This window comes from Salvelinus fontinalis, chromosome 16 (assembly GCF_029448725.1).
Source record: "Salvelinus fontinalis isolate EN_2023a chromosome 16, ASM2944872v1, whole genome shotgun sequence".
Taxonomy (NCBI): domain Eukaryota; kingdom Metazoa; phylum Chordata; class Actinopteri; order Salmoniformes; family Salmonidae; genus Salvelinus; species Salvelinus fontinalis.
In genome coordinates, this window is record NC_074680.1 from 51,922,313 (window position 1) to 51,947,312 (window position 25,000).

The 25,000-nt window shown below is 45.8% G+C and overlaps 1 protein-coding gene across 7 annotated transcripts in view; it reads left to right on the forward strand.

Annotated features, from left to right (window-relative positions):
- The window catches only part of LOC129813328 (protein 4.1-like), a 114,558-nt gene that overhangs the window by 2,865 nt on the left and 86,693 nt on the right, over nucleotides 1-25,000 (forward strand). For all 7 annotated transcript variants that reach the window (XR_008753154.1, XM_055865690.1, XM_055865688.1 and 4 more), the window contains exons 2-4: nucleotides 4,345-4,463; nucleotides 15,504-15,641; nucleotides 21,663-21,767. Coding sequence is in view for 6 of the 7 variants with exons in the window: in XM_055865690.1 (XP_055721665.1) it covers nucleotides 4,356-4,463; nucleotides 15,504-15,641; nucleotides 21,663-21,767 (351 nt within the window). In the remaining variant the exon portion in view is untranslated. The remainder of the gene's footprint in view (nucleotides 1-4,344; nucleotides 4,464-15,503; nucleotides 15,642-21,662; nucleotides 21,768-25,000) is intronic.

Here is a 25,000-nt window from a genome sequence, read left to right on the forward strand (position 1 = left end):
TGAATATCTTTGTCCAGTTCGAGGTGAATATCTTCGTCCAGTACGAGGTGAATATCTTTGTCCAGTTCGAGGTGAATATCTTCGTCCAGTACGAGGTGAATATCTTCGTCCAGTACGAGGTGAATATCTTCGTCCAGTACGAGGTGAATATCTTCGTCCAGTACGAGGTGAATATCTTTGTCCAGTTCGAGGTGAGTAATCGCAGTTCTGATGTCCAGAAGCTCTTTTCCGTCATAAGAGACGGTAGCAGCAACATTATGTACAAGATAAGTTACAAACAATGTGAAAAAAACTAACTGTCACGCCCTGACCTTAGTTATCTTTGTTTTCTTTATTATTTTGGTTAGGTCAGGGTGTGACAAGGGTGGTATGTTGTGTTTTTGTCTGGTCTAGGGTTTTTGTATGTCTAGGTTGTGTGTTTTAGTCTAGGAATACGTAGGTCTATGGTGGCCTAGATTGGTTCCCAATCAGAGGCAGCTGTTTCTGATTGTCTCTGATTGGGGATCCTATTTAGGTTGCCATTTCCAGTTTGGTTTGTGGGTTATTGTCTATGTTGATGTTCAATGTCTGCACTCCGTGTTTATAGCGTTTCACGTTCGTTTGTTATTTTGTATAGTTTGTTAGTGTTCTTCGTGTTCAGTCGTCTTATATTAAAAATATGTATTTACATCACGCTGCGCTTTGGTCTCCTCATTACGCCGACCATAAAACTAACAAAATAGCACAGTTGTTTAGGAGCCCGTAAAACGGCAGCCATCCCCTCCGGCGCCATTATTTGGTTTAAACCATTTTACTTAAAACTTAAATATGCTATTTATTTATACAATTCATCCTTTACAATTGTACCATCTGTACTCTATTCAATCTAGTAATCCATCTGTACTCTATTCAATCTATTAATCCACCTGTACTCTATTCAATCTAGTAATCCATCTGTACTCTATTCAATCTAGTAATTCATCTGTACTCTGTTCAATCTAGTACATCTAGTAATTTATCTGTACTCTATTCAATCTTGTAATCCATCTGTACTCTGTTCAATTTAGGAATCCATCTGTACTCTATTCAATCTAGTAATCCATCTGTACTCTGTTCAATCTAGTAATCCATCTGTACTCTATTCAATCTAGTAATCCATCTGTACTCTATTCAATCTAGTAATCCATCTGTACTCTATTCAATCTGGTAATCCATCTGTACTCTATTCAATCTAGTAATCCATCTGTACTCTATTCAATCTAGTAATCCATCTGTACTCTATTCAATCTAGTAAATCTAGTAATCCATCTGTACTCTATTCAATCTTGTAATCCATCTATACTCTATTCAATCTAGTAATCCATCTGTACTCTGTTCAATCTAGTAATCCATCTGTCTCTATTCAATCTAGTAATCCATCTGTACTCTATTCAATCTTGTAATCCATCTATACTCTATTCAATCTAGTAATCCATCTGTACTCTGTTCAATCTAGTAATCCATCTGTCTCTATTCAATCTAGTAATCCATCTGTACTCTATTCAATCTAGTAATCCATCTGTACTCTATTCAATCTAGTAAATCTAGTAATCCATCTGTACTCTATTCAATCTTGTAATCCATCTATACTCTATTCAATCTAGTAATCCATCTGTACTCTATTCAATCTAGTAATCCATCTGTCTCTATTCAATCTAGTAATCCATCTGTACTCTATTCAATCTAGTAATCCATCTGTACTCTGTTCAATCTAGTAATTCACCTGTACTCTATTCAATCTAGTAATCCATCTGTACTCTATTCAATCTAGTAATCCATCTGTACTCTATTCAATCTAGTAATCCATCTGTACTCTGTTCAATCTAGTAATCCATCTGTACTCTATTCAGTATAGTAATCCACCTGTACTCTATTCAGTATAGTAATCCAGCTGTACTCTATTCAGTATAGTAATCCATCTGTACTCTATTCAGTATAGTAATCCATCTGTACTCTATTCAGTATAGTAATCCATCTGTACTCTATTCAGTATAGTAATCCATCTGTACTCTATTCAGTATAGTAATCCATCTGTACTCTATTCAGTATAGTAATCCATCTGTACTCTATTCAGTATAGTAATCCATCTGTCTCTATTCAATCTAGTAATCCATCTGTACTCTATTCAATCTAGTAATCCATCTGTACTATATTCAATCTAGTAATCCACCTGTACTCTATTCAATCTATTAATCCATCTGTACTCTATTCACTATAGGAATCCATCTGTACTCTATTCAATCTATTAATCCACCTGTACTCTATTCAATCTAGGAATCCATCTGTACTCTATTCAATCTAGTAATCCACCTGTACTCTATTCAATCTAGGAATCCATCTGTACTCTATTCAATCTAGTAATCCATCTGTACTCTATTCAATCTAGTAATCCATCTGTACTCTGTTCAATCTAGTAATCCACCTGTACTCTATTCAATCTACTAATCCATCTGTACTCTATTCAATCTAGGAATCCATCTGTACTCTGTTCAATCTAGTAATCCATCTGTACTCTATTCAATCTAGTAATCCATCTGTACTCTATTCAATCTAGTAATCCACCTGTACTCTATTCAATCTAGTAATCCATCTGTACTCTATTCAATCTAGTAATCCATCTGTACTCTATTAAATGTCAAAATTGGGGTTCCTGAGGTCAAGTTGCAGTGTACAAATGATGTATAACTACAGGGGGTCATCACATACAGTGCATTTGGACTGTATTTAGACCCCTTGACTTTTTCCCAACCTTGTTACGTTACGGCTTTTTTCTAAAATTGATTAAAATGTTCGTTTTTTTCTTCTCATCTATATACACACAATACCCCAAAATGACAAAGCAAAAACAGTTTTTTTAGAAATGTTTACATATTAGCCAAGACTCCTGCGTTGTCTTGGCTGTGTGCTTAGGGTCGTTGTCCGGTTGGAAGGTGAACCTTCTCCCCAGTCCCCAGGTCCTGAGCGCTCTGGAGCAGGTTTTCATTTAGGATCTCTCTGTATTTTGCTCCGTTCATCTTTCCCTCAATCCTGACTAGTCTCCCAGTCCCTGCCACTGAAAAACATCCCCACAGCATGATGCTGCCACCACCATGCTTCACTGTAGAGATGGTGCCAGGTTTCCTCCAGATGTGACGCTCAATTTTGGTTTCATCAGACCAGAGAATCTTTTTTCTCATGGTCTGAGTCCTTTAAGTGCCTTTTGACAAACTCCAAGGGGCTGTCATGTGCCTTTTACTGAGGAATGGCTTCCATCTGGCCACTCTACTATAAAGGCCTGATTGGTAGAGTGCTACAGAGATGGTTGTCCTTCTGGAAGGTTCTTCCATCTCAACAGAGGCACTCTTGAGCTCTGTCAGAGTGACCATCGGGTTCTTCCTCCCTGACCAAGGCCCTTCTCCCCCGATTGCTCAGTTTGTCCGGGCGGCCAGCTCTAGGAAGAGTCTTGGTGGTTCCAAACTTCCTCCATTTAAGAATGATGGAGGCCACTGGGTTATTGGGGACCTTCAATGCTACAGAAATGTTTTGATACCCTTCCCCAGATCTGTTCTTCGACACAATCCTGTCTCTAAGCTCTATGGACAATTCCTTCGACATCATGGCTTGGTTTTTTGCTCTGACATGCACTGTCAACTGTGGAACCTTATATAGACAGGTGTGTGCCTTTGCAAATCAGGTCCAGTCAATTGAATTTACCACAGGTGGACTCCAATCAAGTTGTAGAAACTTCAAGGATGATCAATGGAAACGTTATTTTTATTTTATAGTATTACTATCTTATTATCTATTTGTCAACTTCGTTACTTTATAACTGCATTATTGTGACAGGGTTCGTAACTAAGCATTTCACGGTAAAGTCTATACTTGTTGTATTCAGCATTTCACGGTAAAGTCTATACTTGTTGTATTCAGCATTTCACGGTAAAGTCTATACTTGTTGTATTCAGCATTTCACGGTAAAGTCTATACTTGTTGTATTAGGCGCATGTGAAAAATAACATTTGGTTTGATTTAGTAGTACGTGATAGTGGCTCTGAGCTCCCTCTGGTTTAGGAATGGTGGGTGTAAATCCTCTCCTAACACACAAACTCTCTCTCTCTCTCTCTCTCTCTCTCTCTCTCTCTCTCTCTCTCTCTCTCTCTCTCTCTCTCTCTCTCTATCTCTATCTCTATCTCTATCTCTCTATATCTCTCTCTATCTCTCTCTCTCTCTCTCTATCTCTCTCTATCTCTCTCTATCTCTCTCTATCTCTCTCTCTATCTCTCTATCTCTCTATCTCTCTATCTCTCTATCTCTCTATCTCTCTCTCCAGCTCTCTCTCTTTTCCAGTGTGATTGGCCATGATGACTGAATCAGGAGCGGATTCTGAGCCCAAGCAGCAGAAGGAGAAGGCAGTTGAGCACTTCCCAGCCGCCGCTGGACACAGTACACCAGCCAGAAATAACCAGGTGAAAAATGTACAATTGAGAGGAATATGTTAGTTAATTTAGAGACAAACGATTTTTGAGCATATTTTTTTGTCATAAAGTTAATTTACAAAAATTCGCTATTTAGCAAGTTTTTTTTCAGCCATATCCAAAACCAGGTGTATCAAACTCATTCATTATAAACTCAGGTTTCGAACCCTCAACATTCTAGCCCAAAGTCCAGCATGCTATCGACTGTGCCCAAATGTATTAATTGGGATTGGGGCCGATTGTGGCTAATAAAACTTTATCAATTGGAATCTTTAACGTGAAAAGGGAAAAAACGTATTATTATTAGTTTTTCACAAGCGTAGCAGGATGTGAATTCTGCAAACAATGGTTGATGAGGATGGGCTATTAGCTGAACAATAGACTATTCAACCTTTACTAAAGAATTGTCTAATAGCCAAGCTACAGTTGAAGTCGGAAGTTTACATACACCTTAGCCAAACACATTTAAACTCAGTTTTTCACAATTCCTGACATTTAATCCTAGTAAAAAATTCCCTGTCTTAGGTCAGTTAGGATCACCACTTTATTTTAAGAATGTGAAATGTGAGAATAGTAGTAGAGAGAATGATTTATGTGTCACGGCCGTTTAAAGGAGTGGACCAAGGTGCAGCGTTTTGAGCGTACATACTTGTTTAATATAAGAATTCGCCACCAAAACAATAAAACATCAATTGAACACGTGACGCCAACGTAGTGCTCACAGGCAACTAAACATGGACAACTACCCACAAAAAAACAACATGGAAAATGGCAACCTAAATAGGCTCCCCAATCAGAGACAACGATAAACAGCTGTCTCTGATTGGGAACCAATCCAGGCCACCATAAACCTACATACCCCTAGACAATACAAACTCCCCTAGACAAGACAAAAACTAAACAAACCACCCCTTGTCACACCCTGACCTGACCAAATAATAAAGAATATAACTAAAGTCAGGGCGTGAAATTATTTCAGCTTTTATTTCTTTCATCACATTCCCAGTGGGTCAGAAGTTTTACATACACTCAATTAGTATTTGGTAGCATTGCCTTTAAATTGTTTAACTCGGGTCAAACGTTTTGGGTAGACTTCCACAAGCTTCCCACAATAAGTTGGGTGATTTTGGCCCATTCCTCCTGACAGAGCTGGTGTAATTGAGTCAGGTTTGTAGGCCTCCTTGCTCGCACACACTTTTTTAGTTCTGCCCACAAATTTTCTATAGGATTGAGGTCAGGGCTTTGTGATGGCTACTCCAGTACCTTGACTTTATTGTCCTTAAAGAGCATATTGAAGTTAGAAGCAAAAGCTTACAACTATATTTGCACTGTTTCGTGCTGTTCTGAGACAAGCACGACACAGGGATTCTTTAGGTAAATAGCCCAGTACTGTACTGCCGGACATTACGTTGTACAGCGCCATATTTTCCGTTCCATCCTAACAGAAAACCCAGAGGCTTTTTCGTTTTTCATTGAATAGAAACACCATCATATTAATCAAATGAGTTAAGCAAGTACCAGTCAAAAGTTTGGACACGCCTACTCATTCAAGGATTTTTCTATATTTTCACTATTTTCTACATTGTAGAATAATAGTGAAGACATCACAGCTATGAAATAACACATATGGAATCAGTTAAGAAAAAATTCCTATTTACAAGGACAGCCTACTCCTTCCTCCCCAACGGGGATTTGAACCCCGGTCTCCCGCGTGCCCCGCATTCTGTAGTACAGACATGGCCTGCTCTCCCTTATGTAAGGAATTAGGCACTTTCCCATGTTAACTACAGTATGTATTGTAGACTGCACAGTAGCCTAATAAACAAATAAACACATTTCGTTAGTAAAATTTAAAAAAAATGGTCTTTCAAAATACAGATGTTGATTTAGTTATGGATCCATAACGAATTACTATGGGAATACATATCACTGATTTACATAAATATTGGAACAAAGTTGTCTTATTAAGGCAAACAATGTAGAATCGTCCAATCCTGTAGCCTGATCCCGACCGTCACGTTGTACAGCGCCATATTTTCCATCCCATCCTAACAGAAACGCTGAGGGTTTCGTTTGTCGTTTTTCTCTGAATAGAAACACCATAATATTAATCAAATGAATTAAGCCAAATTTCTTAAAATAAACCATGTTATTACAAAAAAGGTTTTGAATTCTCTGGTATTGCCAATACGGAATACTATCAAATGCTTCTCAAAGATGCCCTTTGGTGGTCAAACTAGCAATGACTTGCAGTAACAGAAGAAATGGCTGAGAATTAAATGACGAGCCACAGACTGCTGCAGCAGCACGCAGGGTGTGCCGCAGTATGACTCAACTTTTAAAGGAGGAACCAATGTATATTATATTGGATTGAGAACTTCAACTTATAATATTGGTGGTTTGAGAACTGAGTCACTTTGGGCTGGCAGACTGCAGATTGTCTGTTTCTCTGTGGTGTCTGAGTTTGGGCTGGCAGACTACAGATTGTCTGTTTCTCTGTGGTGTCTGAGTTTGGGCTGGCAGACTACAGATTGTCTGTTTCTCTGTGGTGTCTGAGTTTGGGCTGGCAGACTACAGATTGTCTGTTTCTCTGTGGTGTCTGAGTTTGGGCTGGCAGACTACAGATTGTCTGTTTCTCTGTGGTGTCTGAGTTTGGGCTGGCAGACTACAGATGGTCTGTTTCTCTGTGGTGTCTGAGTTTGGGCTGGCAGACTACGGATTGTCTGTTTCTCTGTGGTGTCTGAGTTTGGGCTGGCAGACTACAGATTGTCTGTTTCTCTGTGGTGTCTGAGTTTGGGCTGGCAGACTACAGATTGTCTGTTTCTCTGTGGTGTCTGAGTTTGGGCTGGCAGACTACAGATTGTCTGTTTCTCTGTGGTGTCTGCGTTTGGGCTGGCAGACTACAGATGGTCTGTTTCTCTGTGGTGTCTGAGTTTGGGCTGGCAGACTACAGATTGTCTGTTTCTCTGTGGTGTCTGAGTTTAGGCTGGCAGACTGCAGATTGTCTGTTTCTCTAGACGCTAAAGCTTATGTTATCTTCAGTACGTGCTTGTCGACAGAGGTCGTCCTGAGCCAGATGCACTTATCTTTAGGCTACATCCTCCTCCCTCTCCTCAGCTTCCAAGACAGGCAAGAGTAGTGTAGACCAGTGGTTCTCAAACCTCTTGTCGGGGACCAACAACCAATCCACCCCCAACCGTTCTATTCCAGAGCCTCCACACCTGATTCAACTAGTCAACTAATCATCAAGCCCTTGACTAGTGAATCAGGTGAGATAGTTTAGAGCCTCCACACCTGATTCAACTAGTCAACTAATCATCAAGCCCTTGACTAGTGAATCAAGCCCTTGACTAGTGAATCAAGCCCTTGACTAGTGAATCGAGCCCTTGACTAGTGAATCAAGCCCTTGACTAGTGAATCGAGCCCTTGAATAGTGAATCGAGCCCTTGACTAGTGAATCAAGCCCTTGACTAGTGAATCAGGTGAGATAGTTAGAGCCTCCACACAGTTGTGAAATGTCTGGGGTTTGAAAACCAACTGCTATAGAAAGAGGAGAGACTCAGGTCCAGCACTAAGGCTATGTCTTTAAAGGTACCCTATTCCCTATATAGTGCACTACTTTTGACCAGAGCCCTATGGGGCCTGTAGTGCACTATGTAGGGAATAGGGTTCTCTTTGGGACATGGCCTAAGTCATAGGAGGGGACGTTTTCTCCAGGACTCTCGGGTCAGGCCAATAAAAGAGGTCCGCTCTGATCTAAGATCAGTTATGTGTTTCTGAGCCTAATTGTTAAGGTTGTGATTTTGAGAGAGTAAGCTGATCCCAGGTCTGTGCTCTAAAGGGGGCATCTTCTCAGATGAGGTAGTTTAGTTGACCTATCCCTGCATGTGGGGATTAGACACAGCTGCGTAGCCACTCTTGACTGATTCTCACATACAGACGACTCTTATGTAGAGGTCTGAACACATTTCAGCTTAAACTAAAAAAACATGGCAATTGTGTATTAATTTCCAGAGTTGTTGGGCAGCGAGCTGCTCACTGCGGAATCGGACTATTCTCTGTAAAGTCCTAAACCTTTTCAGGTTGAGGGAAACGGTATTAAGTTGTGGTCATCGTTAAGAGGGAATTTGTGTGGGAGGAGTAGCTACAGCTTCTTCAATGCTCTTCTATCCAGGACTAGTATACAGGGAGTCGTCTCTTCTGCAGGGCTTGTACTTTAGCTGCAGTGCTGCTTTCACACACACACACACACACACACACACACACACACACACACACACACACACACACACACACACACACACACACACACACACACACACACACACACACACACACACACACACACACACACACACACACACAGAGAGAGAGACACACACACACACAGACACACACACAGACACACACACACACACACACACACACACACACACACACACACACACACACACACACACACTCACACACACACTCACACTCACACTCACACTCACACTCACACACACACACACACAGAGAGAGACGGAGACAGACAGACACACACACACACAGAGAGACAGGGTTGGTAGCTGCAGTACCTCTTTGTTCTCGACATTAACGTAGCTCCCTTGTCATCTTCTGGCGACATGAATAAGATTAACCATAACAGGGAAATTGTATGAATATTGAAATATGTTGTTTGATAGAAGAGTGGAAATAGAGCATGAAATTATGAGGATTTATGAATAATGTTTAGGTTTTAGGAAGAAGAGTGAGGGGAGGAAAGAGGGAGAGAGAGAAAGAGGGGGAGAAGGGACAGAGAGGGGGGAGAAGAGACAGAGAGGGGTAGAGACAGAGAGGGGTAGAGACAGAGAGGAGGAGATAGACAGAGAGACAGAGAGGAGGAGAGAGACAGAGAGGAGGAGAGAGAAAGAGAGGGGGGAGAGACAGAGAGGAGGAGAGAGACAGAGAGGGGGGAGAGACAGAGAGGAGGAGAGAGACAGAGAGGAGGAGAGAGGCAGAGAGACAGAGAGGAGGGAGAGACAGAGAGGAGGAGAGAGAAAGAGAGGGGGGAGAGACAGAGAGGAGGAGAGAGACAGAGAGGGGGGAGAGACAGAGAGGAGGAGAGAGACAGAGAGGAGGAGAGAGACAGAGAGGAGGAGAGAGACATAGAGGAGGAGAGAGACAGAGAGGAGGAGAGAGACAGAGAGGGGGGAGAGACAGAGAGGAGGAGAGAGACAGAGAGGGTGGAGAGACAGAGAGGAGGAGAGAGACATAGAGGGGGGAGAGACAGAGAGGAGGAGAGAGACAGAGAGGGGGGAGAGACAGAGAGGAGGAGAGAGACAGAGAGGAGGAGAAGAGACAGGGGGGACAGAGAGGGAGGAGAGACAGAGAGGAGGGAGAAGAGACTGAGAGGAGAAGAGACTGAGAGGAGAGACAGACAGAGAGGAGGAGAGAGAGTGGAGGAGAAGAGACAGGGGGGGAGACAGAGAGGGGGGAGAGACAGAGAGGAGGAAAGACAGAGATTGGGGAGAAGAGACTGAGAGGGGGAAGAGACAGAGAAGAGGAGAGACAGTGAGGAGGGAGAAGAGACTGAGAGGAGAAGAGAGAGTGGAGGAGAAGAGACATGGGGGGGACAGAGAGGAGGGAGAAGAGAATGAGAGGAGGAGAGACAGAGAGGAGGAGAGACAGAGAGGTGGGAGAAGAGACTGAGAGGAGGAGAGACAGAGAGGAGGGAGAAGAGACTGAGAGGAGAAGAGACAGAGAGGAGGAGAGACAGAGAGAGAGGAGGAGAGACAGAGAGAGGGAGAAGAGACAGAGAGGAGGGAGAAGAGACAGAGAGGAGGAGAGACAGAGAGGAGGAGAGACAGAGAGAGGAGAAGAGACAGAGAGGAGGGAGAAGAGACAGAGAGAAGGAGAAGAAACTGAGGGTGACACACAAATAACCTCTCACTCAACGTCAACAAAAACAATTGAGATTATTGTGGACTTCAGGAAACAGCAGAGGGAGCAACCCCCTATTCACATCGACGGGACAGCAGTGGAGAAGGTGGAAAGCTTCAAGGACCTAGGGGGTACACATCAAGGACATAACTGAAATGGTCCACCCACACAGACAGCGTGGTGAAGAAGTCGCATCACCGGTGGCAAACTACCTGTCCTTCAGTACACCTACAGCACCCGATGTCACAGGAAGGCCAAAAAGATCATCAAGGACAACAACCACCCGAGCCACTGCCTGTTCACCCCGCTATCATCCAGAAGGCGAGGTACAGGTGCATCAAAGCTGACCGAGAGACTGAAAAACAGATTCTATCTCATGGCCATCAGACTGTTAAACAGCCATCACTATCAACGAGAGGCTGCTGCCAATATACATAGACGTGAAATCACTGTCCACTTTAATAAATAGGAACACCAGTCACTTTAACAATGTTTGCATATCTTGCATTACTCATCTCATATGTATATCCTGTATTTTATTCTACTGTATCATAGTCTATGCTGCTCTGACATGGCTCGTCCATATACACTACCGTTTAAAAGTTTGGGGTCACTTAGAAATGTCCTTGTTTTCTATATAAAACATACATGAAATGAGTTGCAAAACGAATAGGAAATATAGTCAAGACGTCGACAAGGTTATAAATAATGATTTTTAATTGAAATAATAATTGTGTCCTTCAAACTTTGCTTTCGTCAAAGAATCCACCATTTGCAGCAATTACAGCCTTGCAGACCTTTGTCATTCTAGTTGTCAATTTGTTGAGGTAATCTGAAGAGATTTCACCCCATGCTTCCTGAAGCACCTTCCACAAGTTGGATTGGATTGATGGGCACTTCTGACGTACCATACGGTCAAGCTGCTCCCACAACAGATCAATAGGGTTGACTGTGCTGGCCACTCCATTATAGACAGAATACCAGCTCTTCCCGAAATAGTTATTGCATAGTTTGGAGCTGTGCTTTGGGTCATTGTCCTGTTGTTGGAGGAAATTGGCTCCAATTAAGCGCCGTCCACAGGGTATGACATGGTGTTGCCAAAATGGAGTGATAGCCTTCCTTCTATAACATCCCTTTTACCCTGTACAAATCTCCCACTTCACCACCACCAAAGCACCCCCAGACCATCACATTGCCTCCACCATGCAGGACAGATGGCGTCAAGCACTCCTCCAGCATCTTTTAAGTTTTTCTGCGTCTCACAAATGTTCTTCTTTGTGATCCGAACACCTCAAACTTAGATTTGTCGGTCCATAACACTTTTTTCCAATCTTCCTCTGTCCAGTGTCTGTGTTCTTTTGCCCATCTGAATCTTTTCTTTTTATTGGCCAGTCTGAGATATGGCTTTTTCTTTGCATCTCTACCTAGAAGGTCAGCATCCCGGAGTCGCCTCTTCACTGTTGACGTTGAGACTGGTGTTTTGTGGGTACTAGTTATTGAAGCTGCCAGTTGAGGACTTGTGAGGTGTCTTTTCTCAAATTAGACACTCTAATGTACTTGTCCTCTTGCTCAGTTGTGCACCGGGGCCTCCCACTCCTCTTTCTATTCTGTTTAGAGACAGTTTGCGCTGCTCTGTGAAGGGAGTAGTACACTGAGTTGTACGAGATCTTCAGTTTCTTGTCAATTTCTCGCATGGAATAGTCTTCATCTCTCAGAACAAGAACAGACTGTCCAGTTTCAGAAGAAAGTTATTTGTTTCTGGCCATTTTGAGCCTGTAATCGAACCCATAAATGTTGATGCTCCAGATACTCAACTAGTCTAAAGAAGGCCAGTTTTACATTTACATTTACATTTAAGTCATTTAGCAGACGCTCTTATCCAGAGCGACTTACAAATTGGTGTTTTATTGCTTCTTTAATCAGAACAACAGTTTTCAGCTGTGCTAACATACAGTAATTGCAAAAGGGGTTTCTAATGATCAATTAGCCTTTTAAAATGATAAACTTGGATTAGCTAACACAACGTGCCGTTGGAACACAGGAGTGACGGTTGCTGATAATGGGCCTCTGTACGCCTATGTAGATATTCCATTAAAAAATCTACAGTTTCCAGCTACAATAGTCATTTACAACATTAACAATGTCTACACTGTATTTCTGATCAATTGTATGTTATTTTAATGGACAGAAAAAGACATGGGGTCACATTTCTAAGTGACCTGAAAACATTTGAACAGTCGTGGGTATTCTTAATTCATCATTCCTTACTTAGACTTGTGTGTATTGGCTATGTGTTGTGAAATTGTTAGATATTACTTGTTAGATATTACTGCACTGTTGGAGTTAGAAACACAAGCATTTCGCTACACCCACAATACCATCTGCTAAACATGTGTATGTGACCAATACCATTTGATTTGATTTGACACACATATACACACACACACAGACGTACCGACACACACACACACTCACACACACACACACACACACACACACACACACACACACACACACACGCACTTTAGTTCTGGCACAGTCATGTCTGTAAGTCACTCAAATTACCTTTGTCATCTGTAGGTCACGTTTCTATTGAGCTGAGGAAGGATGCAGGAAGGATGGAGGAAGGATGCAGGAAGGATGGAGGAAGGATGCAGGAAGGATGCAGGAAGGATGGAGGAAGGATGGAGGAATGGCAGGAAGGATGAAGGAAGGATGGAGGAAGGATGGAGGAAGGATGGAGGAAGGATAGAGGAAGGATGGAGGAAGGATAGAGGAAGGATGGATGAAGGATGGATGAAGGATGGAAGAAGGATGGAGGAATGATGCAGGAAGGATGGAGGAAGGATGGAGGAAGGATAGAGGAAGGATGGAGGAAGGATAGAGGAAGGATGGAGGAAGGATAGAGGAAGGATGGAGGAAGGATGGAGGAAGGATAGAGGAAGGATGGAGGATGGAGGAAAGATGAAGGATGTAGGAAGGATGGAGGAAGGATGGAGGATGGAGGAAGGAGTTAAATGGTTTTTGAACATTGAGATTCACTCACAGCATTTCAAAAGTGAGGAAAGCCATAATGTCTTGCAGGCCAAAGTACCTGTTTTTTTTCCCGTCTCACAAAGCAGAAGTCAAAGTACTTTGTTGTCAGTGAGGTGGAAAATTTGATTTTCTTCTGGGGACAAAATGGCAGAACAGCTTTAACAGTACAACGGCCTGGCCTCTTCACCCTCCTTATCATGCAGTTAGGCCTAGTTTAAATTACATTGTGAAGTCATTTAAAAGTTATTGTGAAGTAAGGTGCAACAATTATCACCCATTCATCCATTTGTCATTCATTCAGTGAGGAGAGAGAGACGCATTAGCGTCTGGCTGGGTACCAACGTCCTACAGAACATTGTCTTGGAGCCTGGCTGGTTACCAACGTCCTACAGAACATTGTCTTGGAGTCTGGCCGGGTACCAACGTCCTACAGGACATTGTCTTGGAGTCTGGCCGGGTACCAACGTCCTACAGGACATTGTCTTGGAGCCTGGCCAGGTACCAGCGTCCTACAGCCCATTGTCTTGGAGCCTGGCTGGGTACCAACGTCCTACAGAACAGTGTCTTGGAGCCTGGCTGGTTACCAACGTCCTACAGAACATTGTCTTGGAGCCTGGCGGTGTACCAACGTCCTACAGGACATTGTCTTGGAGCCTGGCTGGGTACCAGCGTCCTACAGGACATTGTCTTGGAGCCTGGCCAGGTACCAGCGTCCTACAGCCCATTGTCTTGGAGTCTGGCCGGGTACCAACGTCCTACAGGACATTGTCTTGGAGCCTGGCCGGTTTACCAACGTCCTACAGGACATTGTCTTGGAGCCTGGCCGGGTACCAACGTCCTACAGCACATTGTCTTGGAGCCTGGCTGGGTACCAACGTCCTACAGGACATTGTCTTGGAGCCTGGCCGGGTACCAACGTCCTACAGCACATTGTCTTGGAGCCTGGCTGGGTACCAACGTCCTACAGAACAGTGTCTTGGAGCCTGGCCGGGTACCAACGTCCTACAGGACATTGTCTTGGAGTCTGGCCGGGTACCAACGTCCTACAGGACATTGTCTTGGAGCCTGGCCGGGTACCAGCGTCCTACAGCACATTGTCTTGGAGTCTGGCCGGGTACCAACGTCCTACAGGACATTGTCTTGGAGCCTGGCCGGGTACCAGCGTCCTACAGCACATTGTCTTGGAGTCTGGCCGGGTACCAACGTCCTACAGGACATTGTCTTGGAGCCTGGCCGGGTACCAACGTCCTACAGGACATTGTCTTGGAGCCTGGCCGGGTACCAACGTCCTACAGAACATTGTCTTGGAGCCTGGCCGGGTACCAGCGTCCTACAGCACATTGTCTTGGAGTCTGGCCGGGTACCAACGTCCTACAGGACATTGTCTTGGAGCCTGGCCGGGTACCAACGTCCTACAGGACATTGTCTTGGAGTCTGGCTGGGTACCAACGTCCTACAGAACATTGTCTTGGAGCCTGGCCGGGTACCAACGTCCTACAGGACATTGTCTTGGCGGATTAAGTTAGAATTAGGTGTGAAAATAACTGGTAAAAAGACGCTAAATACTTTTCTGTTTTCAAAATTCTGACAAATGAGTGGTGTAAAATATAACATTTAGGAAAAGTCAGGAAAAGGAGCAGGACATTGCTTTTTTGGGGGTGGGGGGCAATTTATTAAATGGACAAAATCAGGCGTCAGTGGCCGTTGGCCTATGGCGGTTCTAGTGTTAAACTCCTCTCTCTGTGACTCTATACTCTGCGGTCATGGCAACCAGTCTGTTACTGGGATGTAACGCTTCTCTATGTAGTCATGACGACGGGACCAATCTTAATTGTATTACCAGTAACGATGGGATAACCATTGTAGATAAGTGCACGTCCAAAAATCTGTTTTGGCACCCATTCCGTATTGTATTATTGTCTTCTATCATTGAAACACTGTTATTCTGTTTCTCTCCCGTCAAGTGACATCCCAACACATACCAAACAAACACTCACTAGATAAATGTCCTCCCTAATGAAGAATCCATCGCTAAACATCCTGTGTCCTTTACTCTTTTCCCTGATGTAGTTTGAGGACCTTTCATCAACCAGATCGTCAACCAGTCGCCTGTCAATCAAGTCTCCACTGAGGGGAGTGAAGAAGCTGAAGACCACGCAGTGTAAAATCACCCTGCTAGATGGCTCCGACTACACCACCACGGTGGATGTGAGTACAGGGGGATGGGGGAGGAGAGACGGAGGGGAGAGAGGGAGAGGTCGATGAGAGAGGAGGGAGAGGGAAACATCCAGTGTAAAATCACCCTGCTAGATGGCTCCGACTACACCACGTCGGTGGATGTGAGTACAGGGGGATGGGGGGAGGAGAGACGGAGGGGAGAGGGGCAGGAGAGACGGAGGGGAGAGGGGGAGGAGAGACGGAGGGGACAGGGGGAGGGCTGGGTAGAGAGATAACAAGAGAAGCTGTGGGGGGCGGGGCTAAGAGAAGCTGTAGGGGGCGGGGGTAGAGAGATGACAAGAGAAGCTGTAGGGGGGCGGGGGTAGAGAGATGACAAGAGAAGCTGTAGGGGCGGAGGTAGAGAGATAACAAGAGAAGCTGTAGGGGGCGGAGGTAGAGACATAACAAGAGAAGCTGTAGGGGGCGGGGTAGAGAGATGACAAGAGAGGCTGTAGGGGGCGGAGGTAGAGAGATGATAAGGGAAGCTGTAGGGGGCGGGGTAGAGAGATGATAAGAGAAGCTGTAGGGGGCGGAGGTAGAGGGATGATAAGAGAAGCTGTAGGGGGCGGGGGTAGAGAGATGATAAGGGAAGCTGTAGGGGGCGGGGTAGAGAGATGATAAGAGAAGCTGTAGGGAGCGGAGGTAGAGAGATGATAAGAGAAGCTGTAGGGGGCGGAGGTAGAGAGATGATAAGAGAAGCTTTAGGGGGTGGAGGTAGAGAGATAACAAGAGAAGCTGTAGGGGGCGGAGGTAGAGAGATGACAAGAGAAGCTGTAGGGGGCGGAGGTAGAGAGATAACAAGAGAAGCTGTAGGGGGCGGAGGTAGAGAGATGATAAGAGAAGCTGTAGGGGGCGGGGGTAGAGAGATAACAAGAGAAGCTGTAGGGGGCGGGGGTAGAGAGATGACAAGAGAAGCTGTAGGGGCGGGTGGTAGAGAGATAACAAGAGAAGCTGTAGGGGGCGGGGTAGAGAGATAACAAGAGAAGCTGTAGGGGGTGGAGGTAGAGAGATAACAAGAGAAGCTGTAGGGGGCGGGGGTAGAGAGATGACAAGAGAAGCTGTAGGGGGCGGGGGTAGAGAGATGACAAGAGAAGCTGTAGGGGGCGGAGGTAGAGAGATGATAAGAGAAGCTGTAGGGGGCGGAGGTAGAGAGATGATAAGAGAAGCTGTAGGGGCGGAGGTAGAGAGATAACAAGAGAAGCTGTAGGGGGCGGAGGTAGAGACATAACAAGAGAAGCTGTAGGGGGCGGGGGTAGAGAGATGAAGGGAGAAGCTGTAGGGGGCGGAGGTAGAGAGATGATAAGAGAAGCTGTAGGGGGCGGAGGTAGAGAGATGATAAGAGAAGCTGTAGGGGGCGGGGGTAGAGAGATGATAAGAGAAGCTTTAGGGGGTGGAGGTAGAGAGATGACAAGAGAAGCTGTAGGGGGCGGAGGTAGAGAGATAACAAGAGAAGCTGTAGGGGGCGGAGGTAGAGAGATGATAAGAGAAGCTGTAGGGGGCGGAGGTAGAGAGATGATAAGAGAAGCTGTAGGGGCGGAGGTAGAGAGATAAGAAGAGAAGCTGTAGGGGGCGGAGGTAGAGAGATAACAAGAGAAGCTGTAGGGGGCGGAGGTAGAGAGATGATAAGAGAAGCTGTAGGGGGCGGAGGTAGAGAGATGATAAGAGAAGCTGTAGGGGGTGGAGGTAGAGAGATAACAAGAGAAGCTGTAGGGGGCAGAGGTAGAGAGATAACAAGAGAAGCTGTAGGGGGCAGAGGTAGAGAGATAACAAGAGAAGCTGTAGGGGGCGAAGGTAGAGAGATAACAAGAGAAGCTGTAGGGGGCGAAGGTAGAGAGATAACAAGAGAAGCTGTAGGGGGCGGTTGTAGAGAGATGACAAGAGAAGCTGTAGGGGGCGGAGGTAGAGAGATAACAAGAGAAGCTGTAGGGGGCGGAGGTAGAGAGATAACAAGAGAAGCTGTAGGGGGCGGAGGTAGAGACATAACAAGAGAAGCTGTAGGGGGCGCGGTAGAGAGATGACAAGAGAAGCTGTAGGGGCGGAGGTAGAGAGATGATAAGGGAAGCTGTAGGGGCCGGGGTAGAGAGATGATAAGAGAAGCTGTGGGGGGCGGAGGTAGAGAGATGATAAGAGAAGCTGTAGGGGGTGGAGGTAGAGAGATAACAAGAGAAGCTGTAGGGGGCGGAGGTAGAGAGATAACAAGAGAAGCTGTAGGGGGCGGAGGTAGAGAGATAACAAGAGAAGCTGTAGGGGGCGGAGGTAGAGAGATGATAAGAGAAGCTGTAGGGGGCGGGGTAGAGAGATAACAAGAGAAGCTGTAGGGGGCGGAGGTAGAGAGATGATAAGAGAAGCTGTAGGGGGCGGAGGTAGAGAGATGATAAGAGAAGCTGTAGGGGGCGGAGGTAGAGAGATAACAAGAGACGCTGTAGGGGGCGGAGGTAGAGAGATGATAAGAGAAGCTGTAGGGGGCGGAGGTAGAGAGATGATAAGAGAAGCTGTAGGGGGTGGAGGTAGAGAGATAACAAGAGAAGCTGTAGGGGGAAGAGGTAGAGAGATAACAAGAGAAGCTGTAGGGGGCAGAGGTAGAGAGATAACAAGTGAAGCTGTAGGGGGCGAAGGTAGAGAGATAACAAGAGAAGCTGTAGGGGACGGTTGTAGAGAGATGACAAGAGAAGCTGTAGGGGGCGGAGGTAGAGAGATAACAAGAGAAGCTGTAGGGGGCAGAGGTAGAGAGATAACAAGAGAAGCTGTATGGGGCGAAGGTAGAGAGATAACAAGAGAAGCTGTAGGGGGCGGGGTAGAGAGATGACAAGAGAGGCTGTAGGGGGCGGAGGTAGAGAGATAACAAGAGAAGCTCTAGAGGGCGGGGGTAGAGAGATAACAAGAGAAGCTGTAGGGGGCGGGGTAGAGAGATGTCAAGAGAAGCTGTAGGGGGCGGGGGTAGAGAGATAACAAGAGAAGCTGTAGGGGGCGGGGGTAGAGAGATGTCAAGAGAAGCTGTAGGGGGCGGAGGTAGAGAGATAACAAGAGAAGCTGTAGGGGGCGGGGTAGAGCGATGACAAGAGAAACTGTAGGGGGCGGGGCTAAGAGAATCTGTAGGGCGGGGCTAAGAGATGCTGTAGGGGTGGGGCTAAGAGAAGCTGTAGGGGCTGGGCTAAGAGAAGCTTTAGAGGCGGGGCTAAGAGACACTGTGGAGGCGGGGCTAAGAGAAGCTATAGGGGCGGGGCTAAGAGAAGCTGTAGGGGCTTGGCTAAGAGACGTTGTAGGGGCGGGGCTAAGATAAGCTGTAGGGGCGGGGCTAAGATACGCTATACGGGCGGGGCTAAGAGACGTTGCAGGGGCGGGGCTAAGAGAAGCTGTAGGGCGGGGTTAAGAGACGCTATAGGGGCGGGGCTAAGAGACGCTGTATGGGGCGGGTCGGGGGTGGGGTCAGGACATCAGAGAGGAAGTCATGGCCATTCTGTGTCTATAACATTTTATTTTTTTGCTCCCTTTTTTCACCTTTATTTAACCAGATAGGGCAGTTCAGACCAGGTAGACCAGTTCAGACCAGGTAGGTCAATTCAGACCAGGTAGACCAGTTCAGACCAGGTAGGCCAGTTCAGACCAGGTAGGCCAGTTCAGACCAGGTAGACCAGTTCAGACCAGGTAGGCCAGTTCAGACCAGGTAGACCAGTTCAGACCAGGTAGGCCAGTTCAGACCAGGTAGGCCAGTTCAGACCAGGTAGACCAGTTCAGACCAGGTAGAGCAGTTCAGACCAGGTAGGCCAGTTCAGACCAGGTAGGCCAGTTCAGACCAGGTAGACCAGTTCAGACCAGGTAGACCAGTTCAGACCAGGTAGAGCAGTTCAGACCAGGTAGACCAGTTCAGACCAGGTAGGCCAGTTCAGACCAGGTAGGCCAGTTCAGACCAGGTAGACCAGTTCAGACCAGGTAGACCAGTTCAGACCAGGTAGACCAGTTCAGACCAGGTAGGCCAGTTCAGACCAGGTAGACCAGTTCAGACCAGGTAGATCAGTTCAGACCAGGTAGGCCAGTTCAGACCAGGTAGGCCAGTTCAGACCAGGTAGGCCAGTTCAGACCAGGTAGACCAGTTCAGACCAGGTAGACCAGTTCAGACCAGGTAGAGCAGTTCAGACCAGGTAGGCCAGTTCAGACCAGGTAGAGCAGTTCAGACCAGGTAGGCCAGTTCAGACCAGGTAGACCAGTTCAGACCAGGTAGGCCAGTTCAGACCAGGTAGACCAGTTCAGACCAGGTAGACCAGTTCAGACCAGGTAGAGCAGTTCAGACCAGGTAGGCCAGTTCAGACCAGGTAGAGCAGTTCAGACCAGGTAGGCCAGTTCAGACCAGGTAGAGCAGTTCAGACCAGGTAGGCCAGTTCAGACCAGGTAGAGCAGTTCAGACCAGGTAGACCAGTTCAGACCAGGTAGAGCAGTTCAGACCAGGTAGGCCAGTTCAGACCAGGTAGACCAGTTCAGACCAGGTAGGCCAGTTCAGACCAGGTAGGCCAGTTCAGACCAGGTAGAGCAGTTCAGACCAGGTAGACCAGTTCAGACCAGGTAGACCAGTTCAGACCAGGTAGGCCAGTTCAGACCAGGTAGACCAGTTCAGACCAGGTAGGCCAGTTCAGACCAGGTAGACCAGTTCAGACCAGGTAGAGCAGTTCAGACCAGGTAGGCCAGTTCAGACCAGGTAGAGCTGTTCAGACCAGGTAGGCCAGTTCAGACCAGGTAGACCAGTTCAGACCAGGTAGGCCAGTTCAGACCAGGTAGACCAGTTCAGACCAGGTAGAGCAGTTCAGACCAGGTAGGCCAGTTCAGACCAGGTAGAGCTGTTCAGACCAGGTAGGCCAGTTCAGAACAAATTCAACATGTTTGATCTTGCTCTCTCGTCAATTAACCATTTCTCCATATTGATCCCTGCAAGACGCACTGTACTGGCGTTGGTAATAACAGATATGATCAACTAGAGCAGGGGTGTCAAACTCATTCCACGGAGGGCCTAGTGTCTGCAGGTTTTTGTTTTTTCCTTTCAATAAAGCCCTAGACAACCAGGTGTGGGGAGTTCCTAACTAATTAGTGATGTTAATTCATCAATCAAGTACAAGGGAGGAGCGAAAATCCGCAGACACTCGGCCCCCCGTGGAATGAGTTTGACACCTGTGAACTAGAGAGTTCCATTCTCCACACTACTAGCATACCTCTTGGAGGGAAGCGCTGTATTGGGCAAACTGTAGCGTGGTGCGTACCGGCGGCAGAGAAGTCAGGCGCAGGAGAGCGAAAACTGATTTACAACGGTGTCCTTTAATATCCATAAACCACCGTCAACAGAACAATAAATGGGTCAAACAAAACCCGGTAAACACCAGCACACCGTTGCATAAGCTCTACAAGAAAACAATTACAGACAAGGACATGAGGGGGGGGGGGACAGAGGGTTAAATACACAACATGTAAAATTGATGGGATTGGAACCAGGTGTGGATGGAAGACAAGACAAAACCAATGGAAAATGAAAAGTGGATCAGCGATGGCTAGAAGTTCGGTGACGTCGACCGCCCGGACAAGGAGAGGGACCAATTTCGACGGAAGTCGTGACACAAACATTCTATGTGATATGCTAGTGTGTACTGTGATCATTGGAGCATGAAGTGAGCTCCAATATTATTACCCTCATCCTCCTATTGGATAATGATCTCCTGAGGTGCTGACCTCACTGTGATTATTATCTGACTCTGCTGGTCATTTATGAACATTTGAACATCTTGGCCATGTTCTGTTATAATCTCCACCCGGCACAGCCAGAAGAGGACTGGCCACCCCTCAGAGCCTGGTTCCTCTCTAGGTTCCTGCCTTTCTAGGGAGTTTTTCCTAGCCACCGTGCTTCTACATCTGCATTGCTTGCTGTTTGGGGTTTTAGGCTGGGTTTCTGTACAGCACTTTGAGATATCAGCTGATGTAAGAAGGGCTTTATAAATACATTTGATTGATTGAATGATCTGTGTATGTCACCAGAAACAAGCCAGAGGCCAGCTGCTGTTTGCCAAGGTGTGTGACCATCTGAACCTGCTGGAGACGGACTACTTTGGCATGACGTACCGTGACGTGGAGAATCAGAAGGTGAAGTATAGAAAGTTCTAGATCAGAGGTGTTAAACTGATTTACCCCCACGGGCCACATTGGGTCTTCACCGATGTCTGGGGGGGGCTGCTGTCCTTCATCTTGAGTCTATCCTCGCTGTACAAATTTTCTATCCATCGCTTTTAGAATTTAGATGCTCCCTGACTGTCTAGCTTTTGTTTCGATGACTGTTATCAAGCTGGACAGAGTGAAGAGACTGTTATCTAGCTGGACAGAGTGAAGAGACTGTTATCTAGCTGGACAGAGTGAAGAGACTGTTATCTAGCTGGACAGAGTGAAGAGACTGTTATCAAGCTGGACAGAGTGAAGAGACTGTTATCTAGCTGGACAGAGTGAAGAGACTGTTATCTAGCTGGACAGAGTGAAGAGACTGTTATCTAGCTGGACAAAGTGAAGAGACTGTTCCAAGTTGGACAGAGTGAAGAGACTGTTATCTAGCTGGACAGAGTGAAGAGACTGTTATCTAGCTGGACAGAGTGAAGAGACTGTTATCTAGCTGGACAGAGTGAAGAGACTGTTATCTAGCTGGACAGAGTGAAGAGACTGTTATCTAGCTGGACAGAGTGAAGAGACTGTTATCTAGCTGGACAGAGTGAAGAGACTGTTATCAAGCTGGACAGAGTGAAGAGACTGTTATCTAGCTGGACAGAGTGAAGAGACTGTTATCAAGCTGGACAGAGTGAAGAGACTGTTATCTAGCTGGACAGAGTGAAGAGACTGTTATCTAGCTGGACAGAGTGAAGAGACTGTTATCTAGCTGGACAGAGTGAAGAGACTGTTATCTAGCTGGACAAAGTGAAGAGACTGTTATCTAGCTGGACAGAGTGAAGAGACTGTTATCTAGCTGGACAGAGTGAAGAGACTGTTATCTAGCTGGACAGAGTGAAGAGACTGTTATCTAGCTGGACAGAGTGAAGAGACTGTTCCAAGTTGGACAGAGTGAAGAGACTGTTATCTAGCTGGACAGAGTGAAGAGACTGTTATCTAGCTGGACAGAGTGAAGAGACTGTTATCTAGCTGGACATAGTGAAGAGACTGTTATCTAGCTGGACATAGTGAAGAGACTGTTATCTAGCTGGACAGAGTGAAGAGACTACATATGACTGTTATCTAGCTGGACAGAGTGAAGAGACTGTTATCTAGCTGGACAGAGTGAAGAGACTGTTATCTAGCTGGACAGAGTGAAGAGACTGTTATCTAGTTGGACAGAGTGAAGAGACTGTTATCTAGCTGGACAGAGTGAAGAGACTGTTATCTAGCTGGACAGAGTGAAGAGACTGTTATCTAGCTGGACAGAGTGAAGAGACTGTTATCTAGCTGGACAGAGTGAAGAGACTGTTATCTAGCTGGACAGAGTGAAGAGACTGTTATCTAGCTGGACAGAGTGAAGAGACTGTTATCTAGCTGGACAGAGTGAAGAGACTGTTATCTAGCTGGACAGAGTGAAGAGACTGTTATCTAGCTGGACAGAGTGAAGAGACTGTTATCTAGCTGGACAGAGTGAAGAGACTGTTATCTAGCTGGACAGAGTGAAGAGACTGTTATCAAGCTGGACAGAGTGAAGAGACTGTTATCTAGCTGGACAGAGTGAAGAGACTGTTATCTAGCTGGACAGAGTGAAGAGACTGTTATCAAGCTGGACAGAGTGAAGAGACTGTTATCTAGCTGGACAGAGTGAAGAGACTGTTATCTAGCTGGACAGAGTGAAGAGACTGTTATCTAGCTGGACAGAGTGAAGAGACTGTTATCTAGCTGGACAGAGTGAAGAGACTGTTATCTAGCTGGACAGAGTGAAGAGACTGTTATCTAGCTGGACAGAGTGAAGAGACTGTTATCTAGCTGGACAGAGTGAAGAGACTGTTATCTAGCTGGACAGAGTGAAGAGACTGTTATCTAGCTGGACAGAGTGAAGAGACTGTTATCTAGCTGGACAGAGTGAAGAGACTGTTATCTAGCTGGACAGAGTGAAGAGACTGTTATCTAGCTGGACAGAGTGAAGAGACTGTTATCTAGCTGGACAGAGTGAAGAGACTGTTATCTAGCTGGACAGAGTGAAGAGACTGTTATCTAGCTGGACAGAGTGAAGAGACTGTTATCTAGCTGGACAGAGTGAAGAGACTGTTATCTAGCTGGACAGAGTGAAGAGACTGTTATCTAGCTGGACAGAGTGAAGAGACTGTTATCTAGCTGGACAGAGTGAAGAGACTGTTATCTAGCTGGACAGAGTGAAGAGACTGTTATCTAGCTGGACAGAGTGAAGAGACTGTTATCAAGCTGGACAGAGTGAAGAGACTGTTATCTAGCTGGACAGAGTGAAGAGACTGTTATCAAGCTGGACAGAGTGAAGAGACTGTTATCTAGCTGGACAGAGTGAAGAGACTGTTATCTAGCTGGACAGAGTGAAGAGACTGTTATCTAGCTGGACAGAGTGAAGAGACTGTTATCTAGCTGGACAAAGTGAAGAGACTGTTATCTAGCTGGACAGAGTGAAGAGACTGTTATCTAGCTGGACAGAGTGAAGAGACTGTTATCTAGCTGGACAGAGTGAAGAGACTGTTATCTAGCTGGACAGAGTGAAGAGACTGTTCCAAGTTGGACAGAGTGAAGAGACTGTTATCTAGCTGGACAGAGTGAAGAGACTGTTATCTAGCTGGACAGAGTGAAGAGACTGTTATCTAGCTGGACATAGTGAAGAGACTGTTATCTAGCTGGACATAGTGAAGAGACTGTTATCTAGCTGGACAGAGTGAAGAGACTACATATGACTGTTATCTAGCTGGACAGAGTGAAGAGACTGTTATCTAGCTGGACAGAGTGAAGAGACTGTTATCTAGCTGGACAGAGTGAAGAGACTGTTATCTAGTTGGACAGAGTGAAGAGACTGTTATCTAGCTGGACAGAGTGAAGAGACTGTTATCTAGCTGGACAGAGTGAAGAGACTGTTATCTAGCTGGACAGAGTGAAGAGACTGTTATCTAGCTGGACAGAGTGAAGAGACTGTTATCAAGTTGGACAGAGTGAAGAGACTGTTATCTAGCTGGACAGAGTGAAGAGACTGTTATCAAGCTGGACAGAGTGAAGAGACTGTTATCTAGCTGGACAGAGTGAAGAGACTGTTATCTAGCTGGACAGAGTGAAGAGACTGTTATCAAGCTGGACAGAGTGAAGAGACTGTTATCTAGCTGGACAGAGTGAAGAGACTGTTATCAAGC